General features: G+C 38.1%; 1 protein-coding gene across 4 annotated transcripts in view; it reads left to right on the forward strand.

Moving 5' to 3' along the window:
- The window catches only part of ARID4B (AT-rich interaction domain 4B), an 88,209-nt gene extending 76,534 nt beyond the window's left edge, over positions 1-11,675 (forward strand). For all 4 annotated transcript variants that reach the window (XM_062490155.1, XM_062490157.1, XM_062490156.1 and 1 more), the window contains 6 exons: positions 299-488; positions 1,894-3,102; positions 4,944-5,054; positions 7,273-7,488; positions 9,164-9,310; positions 9,891-11,675. In XM_062490155.1, the coding sequence (XP_062346139.1) occupies positions 299-488; positions 1,894-3,102; positions 4,944-5,054; positions 7,273-7,488; positions 9,164-9,310; positions 9,891-10,021 (2,004 nt within the window). In that variant the 3' untranslated portion in view covers positions 10,022-11,675. The remainder of the gene's footprint in view (positions 1-298; positions 489-1,893; positions 3,103-4,943; positions 5,055-7,272; positions 7,489-9,163; positions 9,311-9,890) is intronic.
- Positions 11,676-13,146: the final 1,471 nt, after the last annotated feature.

Here is a 13,146-nt window from a genome sequence, read left to right on the forward strand (position 1 = left end):
GGACTTAGACTTGGGCTGCAGGGAAGCTTTTCCTTCTGCTACTGCTGAGCCTGACATCCTCCAGTGCCAGTACTCCTCAAGCACTGGTTGTGTTTGTTTTCCCATTTGTTTTAATGTTACAAAGTCCCTGTCTTCAGTGGAAAGGTCTTGGCATGGAGTGTAGAAACACTTTAAACAAAGAGGAGAGCTTTCATCTACAGATGGAATGTTAAAGATAACTGTAAGCGTTGTTTAATTGTAATCCATGATAAGATGTGTTGTCCAATGAGAAGAGTTTCTGTATCTTTTTTTCACTTAGAATAAAACTGACAGAGAGAAGGAAGAGAAGTATTCTCCTAAACCGTGTAAATTACGACGTTTGTCAAAACCCCCCTTTCACACCAGCACATCACCAGAGACTGGGTCCAAACTTGACAGCACTGAGGCCAAAAACAGTGAACAAGTTCCAGTTAAATCAATAGAAATTTCTATCATTAATGGGCTACAAGGTACTGTACTTAAAAGCTTTTTCTAATTCTGTAAATATCCTTTAGATAGGGCTAAATGGCAATGTAGAATAACTGCTGCAACTAAATGCTTGCATCTGTCTGGCTAATTATAACAAGATCTTCAGAAATAACCCTTGGACAAGAGCAGTGTTAGCAGTTTCTGTGAATTCAGTGTGTTAACAGTCAATTGCATTTTGTGTTACCATCCTTTTTTTTGTTGTTTGTTTTGTTTGATACAGATTCCTATCTAATTTCTAAATTTTTCATTTTTGATTTACCTAAGCTATAGGACCCATTATTCATATTTGCATGTCTGTTGTTGCTAGCACTGTGTTCCCCTGCCCACACATTTACAGCAGCATTTTAATACCTACTTGCTTCTCTTCATTCTTAGTTTAGGGCATGCTTCCAGAGAAAGAAATCATGTATGGTATAGGTAGTTTGAGTAACCACAAACTTTTGTGGAAGCTGTGTGATTTTAATAATCATTCCAACTTACTTGAACTTGAATGACACTGGCCCTGGTTTCCAAAACTGTAGATAGAATAACAGTCAACATAATCTATAATGCTTCATTTCCTTAGGAAATGAGAAACAAAAAAAAAAATACAGTTAACGGTGACACTGTTATTAGTGTGATAATTAATCTGTAATTAGTTTTATAAATCAAGGAGTTACATATATCTGTATATATATGTGTGTGTGTATTTGAGCCAGTTCCTGTGTTTCTCGTTGAATCTGTATCTTTTCACACTGAGTGAGATTGCTGTTGATTTCTTCTGGATTATTTATCTTTGTTTTTCTCTCAGTTTCTTTACTGCTGACCCTGAATCTTCTTGCAGTTGTCCTACATTCTTCCTGTCCATTTGTTTCCATAAGTGCCTTTCTTTATTGATTTCACTTCCTTTTTCCAGGTTGATCATCAGGTTGGTTTGTTACGGAATATCCAATGTGTGTGTTGTTGTTCCATCCTTTAGACTCTGGATTTTCCAGGCAAAATAATGTCTGTGTTATGGGCTTTGGAAAAAAGGCAGATAAGGGTAGTATTTGTAACCCATGAGAAATATGTAAGGGCATCTTTCAGTTTCTGGTTTGGGTAATTGTGCAGAAGTTTGTATTTTATGGATTAATGCACTGCATGCTTTCTACCTCTTCAGAAATTCCTGGAGATGTACTGTATAACAGAGAATCTTCCTAGTTTCTAATCTAGCCATTATACCATGAGTTTTTTAACTCTTCAGGAGGTACCATTTAAGAGAGAGACTGCTAGAGTTCCTGTAGCATGTCTTCATATCTGTACTGTTTAGTTGATTTTGGTTTTTTAAATAATTCTTTGTAACTGTGAAGAATCAATACAAACTTTCCTTGTTTTGTTTTTGTTTTGTTTGGATTTATTTCTAATTAGCTTCTGAAAGTTCTGATGATAGTGAGCAAGAAGATGACCAAAGTGCCCCGAATGCTCATGCTGATGGCAAAGAGGAATCTCAGCCCGAAGCCGTAAGCCAAGAGAAAAATGAACTCCGTCTAAAAGAACAGAGCGGTTCATCCCTCCCAGAAGAAACTAAAGCTCTTACAGATGCAGCAGTGCCCAAGTCTGTATCCAAGTCTCCTGAAAGACTGCGGAAAGAGATGGAAGAGTTATCTGAAGACAGTGAGTCCGATGGAGAAGATGAAGCCACAAAGAAGAGAAAGGATGGAAAGAAGGAGATTGTGGATAAAACAGCAAAACCACAAGTGAAGCGTGGTAAACGAAGACACTGTGTTGCAGAGGAGTCCTTAAAGACCGTGTCACCTAATAGAAAGGATGAGAAGTCCAAAAACAAAGACTCCCTTAGTTTAGAAAACAGCAGTAACAGCTCCTCGGACGAAGATGAGGAAGACAAATCCAAACTGAAAATCACCCCAACAAAAAAGTACAATGGAATAGAGGAGAAGAGGAAATCTTTACGGACAAGTACTTTCTACTCCGGATTTTCTGAAGTGGGAGAGAAAAGAATAAAGCTTTTAAATAACTCTGATGAAAGACTTCAGAACACCAGAGCGAAGGATCGAAAAGATGTGTGGTCAAGTATTCAAGGACAGTGGCCGAAGAAAACGCTGAAGGAGCTGTTCTCAGACTCTGATACTGAGGCTGCTGCCTCTCCTCCACACGCTGCTCCTGACGATGCTGCGGCAGAGGAGCAGCTTCAGACTCTTGCAGAAGAAGGCATTTCTTTGCCCAACTGTGAACTTGAAAAATCTTTGCCAGCAAGTGTGGATGTTAAACCTGTTGAGGAGAAACCTACTGAAGTGGGTGAGAAGAAAGTTGAATTTCCAAGCAGCGGCAGCAATTCAGTGCTAAATACGCCTCCTACAACTCCTGAGTCACCTTCCTCTGTAACTGTGACAGAGTCCAGTAGACATCAATCCAGTGTCACTGTCTCTGAGACACTGCCACCAAATCAAGAAGAGATACGAAGCATCAAAAGTGAAACAGATAGCACAATAGAAGTGGACAGTGTGGCAGGGGAGCTGCAAGACCTCCAGTCTGAGGGGAATATTTCTCCGACAGGTTTTGATGCCAGTGTCAGCTCCAGTAGTAGTAATCAACCAGAGCCAGAGCATGCTGAAAAAGGTAAAGGAAAGGGTAAACAGAGCTGTCTCCAACCTAAACAGCTCTTATTTTTAACCTTGCTGACATGTTTTCATTCTGTTTTGGTTATGGTGCAGGGAAGTTAGTTGTTGCAGGTAGTAGTAGTCTGCTGTCCATTTCAGATGTGTGGAAATGGTATAATCATCTCGTGAATAAAATGTAATCTGCCAGCAAGTTTATTGGCCTTCCGTTAGAAATTGTGGTGGTTTCACTGAGGGACAAAGGATAAAAGAATGAAGTTTATACTGGATGTGGCAAAAAAGCCCAAAGCAAATTGTAATAGCTTGTGTAAGGAACTTTTGTGGTAGCAAGATGGAAGCATTTTCAGCACCCTCCTTAGCAGCAGGAGATGCTTTTCTTGCATCAAATTTGATTAACTGTAAGTTGTTTGTTTTGGGGGAGATAGCCCTCTTACTGCTCAGGTGCTTAGGCAGTCATTTCTAATTTGTATTTTTCTAGAACATTAACTTAAAATTCAAGTCAAGCTGATTGCTTGACCTTTTCAGCTATGTTTCATTTTCATATGTGATTTTTCAGATTTCAGTTCCTTTCCTGAAACCACTAGAGAACGGGGCATAATAAACACTTGTGCACATGATGTCACTGTACTGCTGCCTGCTTTTTAACTGGCAAGATTCAAGAGCTTTTTTGAAAGTGACTGGCTGTGTTTTGCAGTTCATCAAGACTGCAGCTAATTTCACTGTGTTGTAGTGGCTGAAAATTATGAGCACAAAGGGAGAAAATACATTTTGTCTACAATTCTGAGGCAGAAGTGTTTTTTTTAATCTCAGTAGATTTTGGCTAACAATTAGCTAGTTTGAAAATGCCCTTAAAGGTGTGTTACCTTCAGTGTTCTGTTGGAAATTTTTTTTTTGAAAGTATGCAACAAAATGTTTTTCCTTAAAGGAGAGAGTTTGGAAAAGGTGAATGTGTACCCCTTGCTAAATACACCTCTATTGCTTTGCTAATTAGAGCTGTGTAGGTTTAGAACTTAATGTTACTTGGGGTTTTTTATATGAAAGTAGTTTTACACTATTATAGAAGTATTTTTACATGCATTAAACTTTAACTTCCTTATCTTATTTTATCAGCATGTTAACCTGTTTCAGAAAATTGGGTTCCTTAATTAAAATTGTTTTAATGCAGGGGTAATTTTTAATCTATAAGACACATGGTTGTGAAACAGCATTTGGAGAAGTCCTAAAACACTGTCTTTTAGCAGGTTTACTAGAATGCTTCCATGTTCCTTTTCTACTTTTTCCCCTTGTAGTCACAAATACCAGTAGAATTTTTCCTTTGTTTTTTGTTTGCCTTACTTTTCTTGTTTTTTGTGTTTGCTTTTTTTTTTTAACATTATCTGAGGGGTTTTTTTAACACCTTCAGTCAGTGTGATTACTGATCACAGATTATGGCTTCGATTTTTTTTTTTTTTTTTTCTCACAGCTTCCAAGTACAGCAAATTTTTAAAAACATTTTTTAGTCCCAGTAGGTCTTGATAATTTTTCAAACAAATGTATTCTTACTTAGTTTGCAGTATTAAAAACAGTAAATCCATGTGGTTCAAGAGAAATTCTGGTGATGCATATGGGAAAGTAATTTGTAATCATCATACATGTGCACTCTGTGCAAAGAAGCTTTGCCTGCCTTCCACTGTCTTTCACCTCCTGTTGTCAATATAAGTAGAAAACTGAGCTGCATTAAGGATAGGCAGGAAGAGTTGCATTTCTGTCTACAAACTTAAACTTCGAAGTGTTTTGTGGGAGGAGTGCAAGGATTTATTTAATCTCAGTTTTTTGTTTTTGTTTTTGTTTTCCCAATTATAGTCTGTACAGGCCAGAAAAGACTTAAAGATGCTCAGGGAGCAGGCAGTTCCTCAAAAAAGCAGAAAAGAAGTCACAAAACATCTGTGAGCAGCAAAAAGAAGAGTAAAACTAGTAAGTACGGCAGCTTAGTGTGAAATAAAAGGTGTGAAAGTAGCATGCCATTTGTTCAACTGATTGTTAATAAAAAATGCATTGGGACAAAATGTTCTCATCAGGGAATTCTTAATACTGTGTAAATGAAGAAGCTGCTCTACCTAAACGCCAAAGTGTTTTTAAATGTTTTATATTATTTCTGGGCCTATTTCTGAGATCTCCTTAATATCGTGTGATTCAGGAAAACCAAGAAGTGTATTTCACACATGGCAGAATTGGGACAGGTATCTCTGTGTCGTGATAGCTGCCTGCTTTAGAGGGGAGACTGGGACCTGAAGGAAATTCTACTCTGTATTTTCTGCAAGATGAGTTTTTAGAGGTTAATATCTCTACCCTGTAGTAAATATGAGAATAATTCCAGAAGAATATAGATTCTTGTTTTCTTCCTATGCTGTCTGTTACATCTACTGTAAATAATGCAGCTTTTGCAGTTTTTGTAGTTGTAGAAGCTAATTAGAATAGAAACCACAGTAGTGGGTAAGGGAAGCTTAATAAAAGCAGAGGTGTGTTAGGGGTCGTACGCACACTTGTTTGGGAGACAAGAAGATCAATTACTGCTTCATTTCACTGTTAATAAAAAAATATTAGGAAACAGCTAGCGACTGAAGCCTGGAGGATAACTGTAAAAAATGGAGTTAAAGCAAGAATACAAAGCATATACCATGCCTTTTTTTCTCCCTCCCCTCTTTCTGTTAACAGTTTTTAGTTAAAGTCTGTATTTTCTGGTCTGCTATTTGCTTTCGCCTCACCTGTCCTTCATGTTATTTTATCTCCTCTTTATATTTTCTTATCCTTTTAAATTCCATTTCACTGGACTCCTTTCATAATCCTTATTCCTACCTTCAGCTCAGAAATTAAAGTAACAAAAACTGAATTTGCATAACAAATACATCATTTTTAGCTTTACCTTTATTCCCTTGGATTTGGTGAATTTACCTCTTTTTCTCAACCTATGTCTTCATCAGGATGTGAAACTTCAAAGCTACTACCACATAGTCCTTGGTGTGTAATGTTTTTGTTGGACTTCAGGCACGACTGGATGTAATAAGGAAAATAAATAGATAAAATGTGATTCAGCTATAAGCACAAAAAAAAGAAAACTTGTGGCAAAATTCCGGTGTATCTGTTAAATTGCTTTTGTGGCAGCTTCAGCTCTTACCTTTACATTAAACCAACACCAACAAGCATCTGGCCAAGCTCTTTCACAGTACATGTCTCAGGTATTCAGTTTCTCCTGTATAGATCACCAGATTGTGAAGGCCAGAAGGTTCAGGGCTCATTTTGTCAACACCTGCGGCAGGTACAACTGAGGCATACATTTTACTTAATAAATACAAATTCAATGTCTTTTTAAAAACATTTCTAACAATTGAGGTTCTACAGATTTCCTAGGCGTTTTATTCCACTGCCTTGCTAGACTTGGGTTGAATTACGGTCTCTTGTGCCTGGTTTCACCTCAGTTTTATTTTGGTAGTGCTAAAAACTTCATTCTTTCAATCATTACTCATAAATCTTATCTTTTAGATAGATTATTTTGTTACTCTCCTTTGAGTGGTTTGATTAAAAATCTGTGTTCAGTTCGGCCTGTTGCTTTAAAGTTTTTTGAGCATGAGGTGAAGTTCTTCTGTTTTGGGTCAGCAAAAGATCTTTTTCCAAAATTAAAAACTTCTGACATCATGTCTGAGAAATTCATAGAGTATGCGTACATGTTCAGATTATTGATAGTGATTTCAGTTGAGGATAAAAAAAATAAAGGTGACATAAGGCTAAGAAAAGGCTGTGTTTGCTCTGATTTCTGCTATGCATGTCCTAAAAATACAGTCAAAGGTCTCTCTGTAACTGTTAGCTCTAAATTGGGATAGAGGTTTATATGTATACTGAATACTGCATTAGAAATTGATGTTTGAAAGAGGTAAACAAGAGATGGACCATATCAGTCTTGTGAACTCTTAGAAAAAGTACAGCACCATGAGCAGGCAGATGTGGTTTATTTTGGCCCCATTACAGACCTGGTTTGTGCTTCAGTGATGCAGAGAGCATCAAGCCAAGCTGCTGCACCAGGATGGAGTCTGTTGGGTCAAATAAATTCTCATTGTATGAAAACGAGCACAGAGGTTGCTTCTGACAAGCTTTAGTTTGGGCTTTGTTTTGTAACAATGTCTTCCTGTTTCTACAGCAAACAGCAGCGATAGTGATGAACTATCCGCTGGTGAAAGCATGTCCAAGTCTCAGTCAGCAAAATCGGTTTCTACTGGCATGAAATCTCAACAAACAAAATCACTCACAAGAACACAGTCTCCAGGAAAATGTGGTAAAAATGGAGAGAAGGAGTCTGATCTCAAAGAACAGAATAATCGTTTGCCCAAAGTTTACAAGTGGAGTTTTCAAATGTGTAAGTATTTTCTTGAAAATACACCTATTGTCATCTTGTGGCATAGTGCAAAAAGGCTTTATGAATGTTGTGTATTTTGTCTTTCTTGTTTCCATCCCGAATTTGCTTAAGCTTGTGATAAGTCCTCATTTAGAAAGAAATAGGTGGGGTTTTTTTGTTTGTTTGGGTTTTTTTGTTTTTTGGTTTTTTTGTTTGTTTGTTTTTTTGTTTGTTTGTTTGGTTGTTTTTTTTCAGTTGTAGCACAGAGAACTTCCTGTGTCACACTCTTCCAGGACTGTTTTTAGATCTGAATTCTGTGCATACCTATCATTCTGGCGTGAGCATTATCTGCTCTGTGTGCTTCTTCTGTTGGTATTTCCTTGCTGTTTTATTCCTCATTCTCTAGTTCTTGTTCAGACACTTAGTGATTGGTGATTGATTTGTAATTTTCCCCATACATTTTGTATTAGTGAGCCAGCACGTTTGCTATTTCTAGTGTTAAGAACTTCCACTGTTTCAGCCAAGCTACTGGTCCAGTTAGGGATCAGTGCCTTACTAATTCCCTCATATTAATGCAGCGTACCAATTGAATCTGACTTTGCTGGGGTTCTTTTTTTTTATTTCCTCCCCAACCCTGAATCTCAGCATTAGTCTACTTTTAAAAGTATTTTTTCTCCGTAGTTGTTCACAATCAAGTTACATTCTGGTGCTCTTCAGGAGTATGTAATGTGAGAGGTCTTTATTGTCACTTACTGCCCTGTTGAGATTCATTGAACACTTTCCTGGTGCAACACATTTGAAAGGCTTTTGCTCTTTCTTTTTACCCTGGCTATACTCCACGTGCTAAAGTTGCTTGGCAGAAGTTGGTCTATGGAGTGCTGTTTGGCACATTTCCTGCTGTAGCTGAGTCAGACACTTGAGCTTTTCTCATTTTCCCACAGCCTAATATAGTTGTGACTTTTGGTCCTTTGGTGCTGCCCTCATTACAGGTTGATGCAGTGCATTTTGCACCCTACAGTAGTTTAAATGATTCTTAAATGCTTTTGAATGGAGTGTCTCCAGTGTGGCTTCCCTGAACTGGACCAAGAGTTTCTCCTGCCTGTGCCACCCACTGCTGTGTGCCATGCTGTTGAGAGCTCCCAGCTGGAAACAGCCAGAGGGGCAGCTCCTGTGCTGGCCATGTCCAACAAGGTCATCCTGTATGGTTTTTCCTTATGGCACATATGCCACGGACTCCAAGAGAACCACCCCACAGCTGTGCACATTCCTGTTGTAACTTGTTGTTTTGTACCAAGACAAGTTGGGCAAGGCTGACCTTCCCAGTGTCTGGGGCAAAACTCAGCTCCAGGACTGAACAGCAACAGGCTGAAAGCTAGTTTTGGCCTTGCTGTTTTCATCCATTGTCCTATTTTTTTTTTATCCTTTTCCTCCTTACGGAGAAGAGAATGCATTATTTTTCCTCTCCCAGTTCCTTAAAAAGCCCCCAAACAGCGTGTGGTGCTATCTTGTAAAGAATAATAAAAAATTAACAAATTTGGGGTGATAAACAGCAGCAGCTGCTGCTGTGTATCTTAGCTTTGCTGTCTGCTACCTCAAAGCACATCACTCAGATCTGAGTACCTTCCACTTCGCTGACATCCAGAAGTGTTTGGAAATGCTTCAGTACAAGCATTAACAGAGATGGTTTAACTTGCAGCTGACTTGGAAAATCTGACTAGTGCTGAGCGCATAACAGTTCTCCAAGAAAAATTGCAAGAAATCAGGAAACATTACCTGTCCTTGAAATCTGAGGTGGCTTCCATTGACCGAAGAAGAAAGCGCTTAAAGAAAAAAGAGCGCGAAAGTAAGTGCTGGAAAGTAAATTCTGCTTTTAAAGGGCATAATTGCATGTTATATTAAGGTACTGGATAATTTGCAGGGAGATGTGTGTCATTAGGATTGTAGTTTTGTTTGGGTTCTGGGAAATGCTGTGTGCAGGTATTATATGACCATTAGAAGTATGAGGTACCCAGTGACTGTGGAAGAGTGTTAAAAAGGTCTGCAATCCATTTAATGCTCTTGAGCCATAACTACTTCATAGAGGAAAAAAGATACAGAGACTAAACTTTTTTAAGCAGTGAACAAAGGGCATTAGTAATTTCTAATTTTTCTTCAAGTTACAGATAAAAATTTACTGTACTATTGCTTGTGGGCCTAGTTAATGCTTTCCCCTTAGGATAAGGGGTTTATTCCATGATTTTAAGGGAGACCAGTGAAATTGAGTGTTTCCTACACAAACCAGGCAGTGGAGGCTGGTTTCTTCCCCATTGCAAAGCACTGTTTGCTGGAGTCAGTATGTACCAGTGCTTGCTGTTGAGCAAGCAGACATGTTTATTACTTGATTTATGAGACTCTGTAACCTGTGTTTTCCTTTTCCTGTGCAGGTGCTGCTACTACATCATCTTCCTCCTCATCACCTTCCTCTAGTTCCATTACGGCTGCAGTTATGTTAACGTTAGCAGAACCATCTATGTCAAGTTCATCACAGAATGGAATGTCAGTTGAGTGCAGGTGACAGCAGGACTTGCCAAAGCACTTTGCACTTAATGGCTGCTGAGGGCCACTCTTTTGTTTTTTCCTTTTTTTTTTTTTTTTTATACTGCACAGTGGCACAAAATTCAGACAAGCACTATTTTGTATTTAAAGTTGTTTCTTGACAAGCTAACTTTGCACTTAAGTGCACTTTTATGAAGAAAAAGTACAACAAACTGCTTTTACTCAAGCAATAATTGTTTCCAACTTGTCTGGGAATTGTAAGTCTAGTGACTCGAAGGCCTTCCACTGTGGCAAATGGAGGCTGTTCACTGCCTGTAGAGACAGGACAATAAGTATATAGTTGTTGGGGTGATCTAAATCAATGTGGTAAGGCTTACTGTATTTCCTGGTATTTTGTTAAAGCTGGAACATTTGATATTTTTCCATTTATTTATGACAAATATTGAAAATATTTTCATTTGTACAAGCTAATTGTTTTTTAACTGCTAAGTCACCTTATAGTGGCTTTAATTGTATACGTCAAGCACATCTATTCAAAACCTGCAGTTAGTAGGATGTCTGACATCAGTCCTGATAACCAAATATGAGGATTCCTTTAAAAAAAAAAAAAAAAAAAGGAGACTGACTAATGTTTACAGGTTTGAATTAGGCTTAAATAGGTTACTCTGGGTTTTAAGAACCCGTTAATTGGAATGAAACTACTGTACTTTGCCATTTTTCTATAAAACAGTATTTTTTTTTTAATTTTGATAAAATACATTATGAAAAAGAAAGAAAATGGCTAACAAACTGTATTAAATCTTAATGTATAAAGATTGTATTCAGCCAGTTTAAAGTGTATATTTATTCATAATGGATTATAACAGGTATATTTTTGTGTTTTCTTGTAAATGTTTCTTTTTCCCTTAAAGCAACAGATATTTCATTTGTAATGCTTATTTTATTACGAGCTTCAAGGAGAGGACTTCAGGAGAGGGAGTAAGGTGTGAGGTTATAATTGGTGGTTGATGATACCAACACTGCCACAAAAGGGTAGTTGTTTTTAAAATAACTAGCTAGCCGAGTGGTAGATGTTTTAATTTTTTAAATGCCTTGTACAAATTCCAAAACCAACTTCAAAATGTTTTCACTTGTATTGATTTTATGTTGAATGGATCCCAAGCTCTCTCCTGTTAATTCTATACCTTTGTAAGACATTTGTATATTGCGGAAGTGTTAATTCAAGCTATTTAATACCTGGCACTGTTAATACACAGTACTTTATTGTACAGATTGTTTTACTGTTTTAATTGTAGTTCTGTGTACTTCTTTTGCCTGGGGAAATAGGGGCTGGCATGTTTTTCTTTGTTTTCTGGCAATACAACATGTAAGAATTTGAAGCATTTTGTTTGTAGATGCTAGAGTGTCAGAATCCTTTTCATTTGACTTTTCTAAGAAAAGCATTTTCAGTCTTCGTAGTGTGCGCTTAAGGTTATAACTGATTTTATTGAAAATGGTTTCAGAGTATTCAGAATTGTACAGGACTGTAAAAATTTGTTGACAGACATTGAAGGAAAAGCTTATAGAGAAAAGCTATAAAATATATATTAGGTTCTGCAGAAAATGGAGAGTTATGTAATATATTGTACAAATGTAAGCAAAGGCCTCTGAAATAAAATGCCATAGTTTGTGAATCCCTGATTTTGTTTCTAACAGTTTAATTAAGCAACTCTAGTGCGTTCATGAAAACTACATCCAACTGCAGAATCAGTTTAGCAAATGATCTTTGGTATGCTGTAATGGACATATAAAGGTAAGATAGAGTATGTGCATTTGCCTAACTTTCCTCTTGGTGATTAATTCAAATCCATCCTCTTTTTCAGCAGAAGGTGAAACTGTGGCCACCATTAAGGCAGAGCCATTTGAAACAAACTGCTGGCTATAGGTCAGGTGACCAAAATACTGTTACACCTGCAAGGTGACAGATTACTGATGAGACTGACAGTGACAACCTATGATAAATAAGCTTTGGAAACATGGACTATGTTAAAAGTCAAGACTGACAGGGCTTATTTTATTATTTTCAGTGAAGCTACTAAGAGGATATTTTCATCTGTTTTAAGTTTTGTGGAATCAGAGTCTTGGTAGTTCAGTTCTGCTTTTCAGTTTTAGTAGGTATAAGGGGTATGGATGTAACTGGGAACTACATCTGGGCGAGCACTATTCAAATTGAGCTCTTCACTCACTACTACTTCTTGATCAGCTCTCTGTCTTAGTGCCAGCATATTTGCTTTGATGTGACAATTACTGACTCAGATCTGGGGCGGGATTTGTTTACCTTTTTAAAACATTAATCAGCTCCCTGCTCCCAAGTCAAGTTTTTGCATAAACAGGATTTTTTTATTTTCCTTAATAGAGACATTATTTAATTTGCATCATATTTCTGATGCAGTTTAGTGGCTACTCAGACATTTGTCTGAATGTGTTACATTGCACCTCTTCTATGAAGTATGTCTGTAAATGGTGCTCTTCAGATTCATGGAACCACTTGTCTCCCAGTAAGTAACAAAGGAAGATACCTTTGGCAAACTCTTAGCCTGGTAGTTTTATCTTAGCGTGGTAGTTTTACCATGTTCCAGTGGGTCAAATCTGAGCTGCTTTTCAGGGTATGTACTATACACAGCTTTACATGTGGGTGAGTTCCCTGCCTGGCACGCAGCTGAGGCAGTTTGCCACTAGCAGTGCCTGCTGGCCTGTGCCCATGCTCCTGAGCGCCTGCTTGGACCATGATCCCAAAGGCAAAGCAAGGCAAACACCCCTGCTGTGTTCTCTGCACCTTGGCTGAGGGACAGATTCAGGTTTGTGTGTCACACAACTGGCCATGTTGGGAATAGCTGAGATCGGCATATGCTGAGGGAAAACACCCTTTATTTGAAGGCTCTGCAGTGTTCCTACCTCCCCTTATTTGCAGTCTCCACCGATAGCTGTCCATACTTGGGACTCCCATCACACTGTGGAGTTTTTCTGTTGGCACAGGGATTGAACTTGCTCTCAGGCAGAGTTCCTGGAGGCTGTATGCCTCTTGCTGAGTTTGTGGCCACGAGTCTCTGAAATGGGCTGGGTGATGTGTGAAGACAATTGGAAAAGTCATGTAGCAGCCACCTG

Source organism: Cinclus cinclus, chromosome 3 (assembly GCF_963662255.1).
Source record: "Cinclus cinclus chromosome 3, bCinCin1.1, whole genome shotgun sequence".
In the NCBI taxonomy this organism is placed as follows: Eukaryota; Metazoa; Chordata; class Aves; order Passeriformes; family Cinclidae; genus Cinclus; species Cinclus cinclus.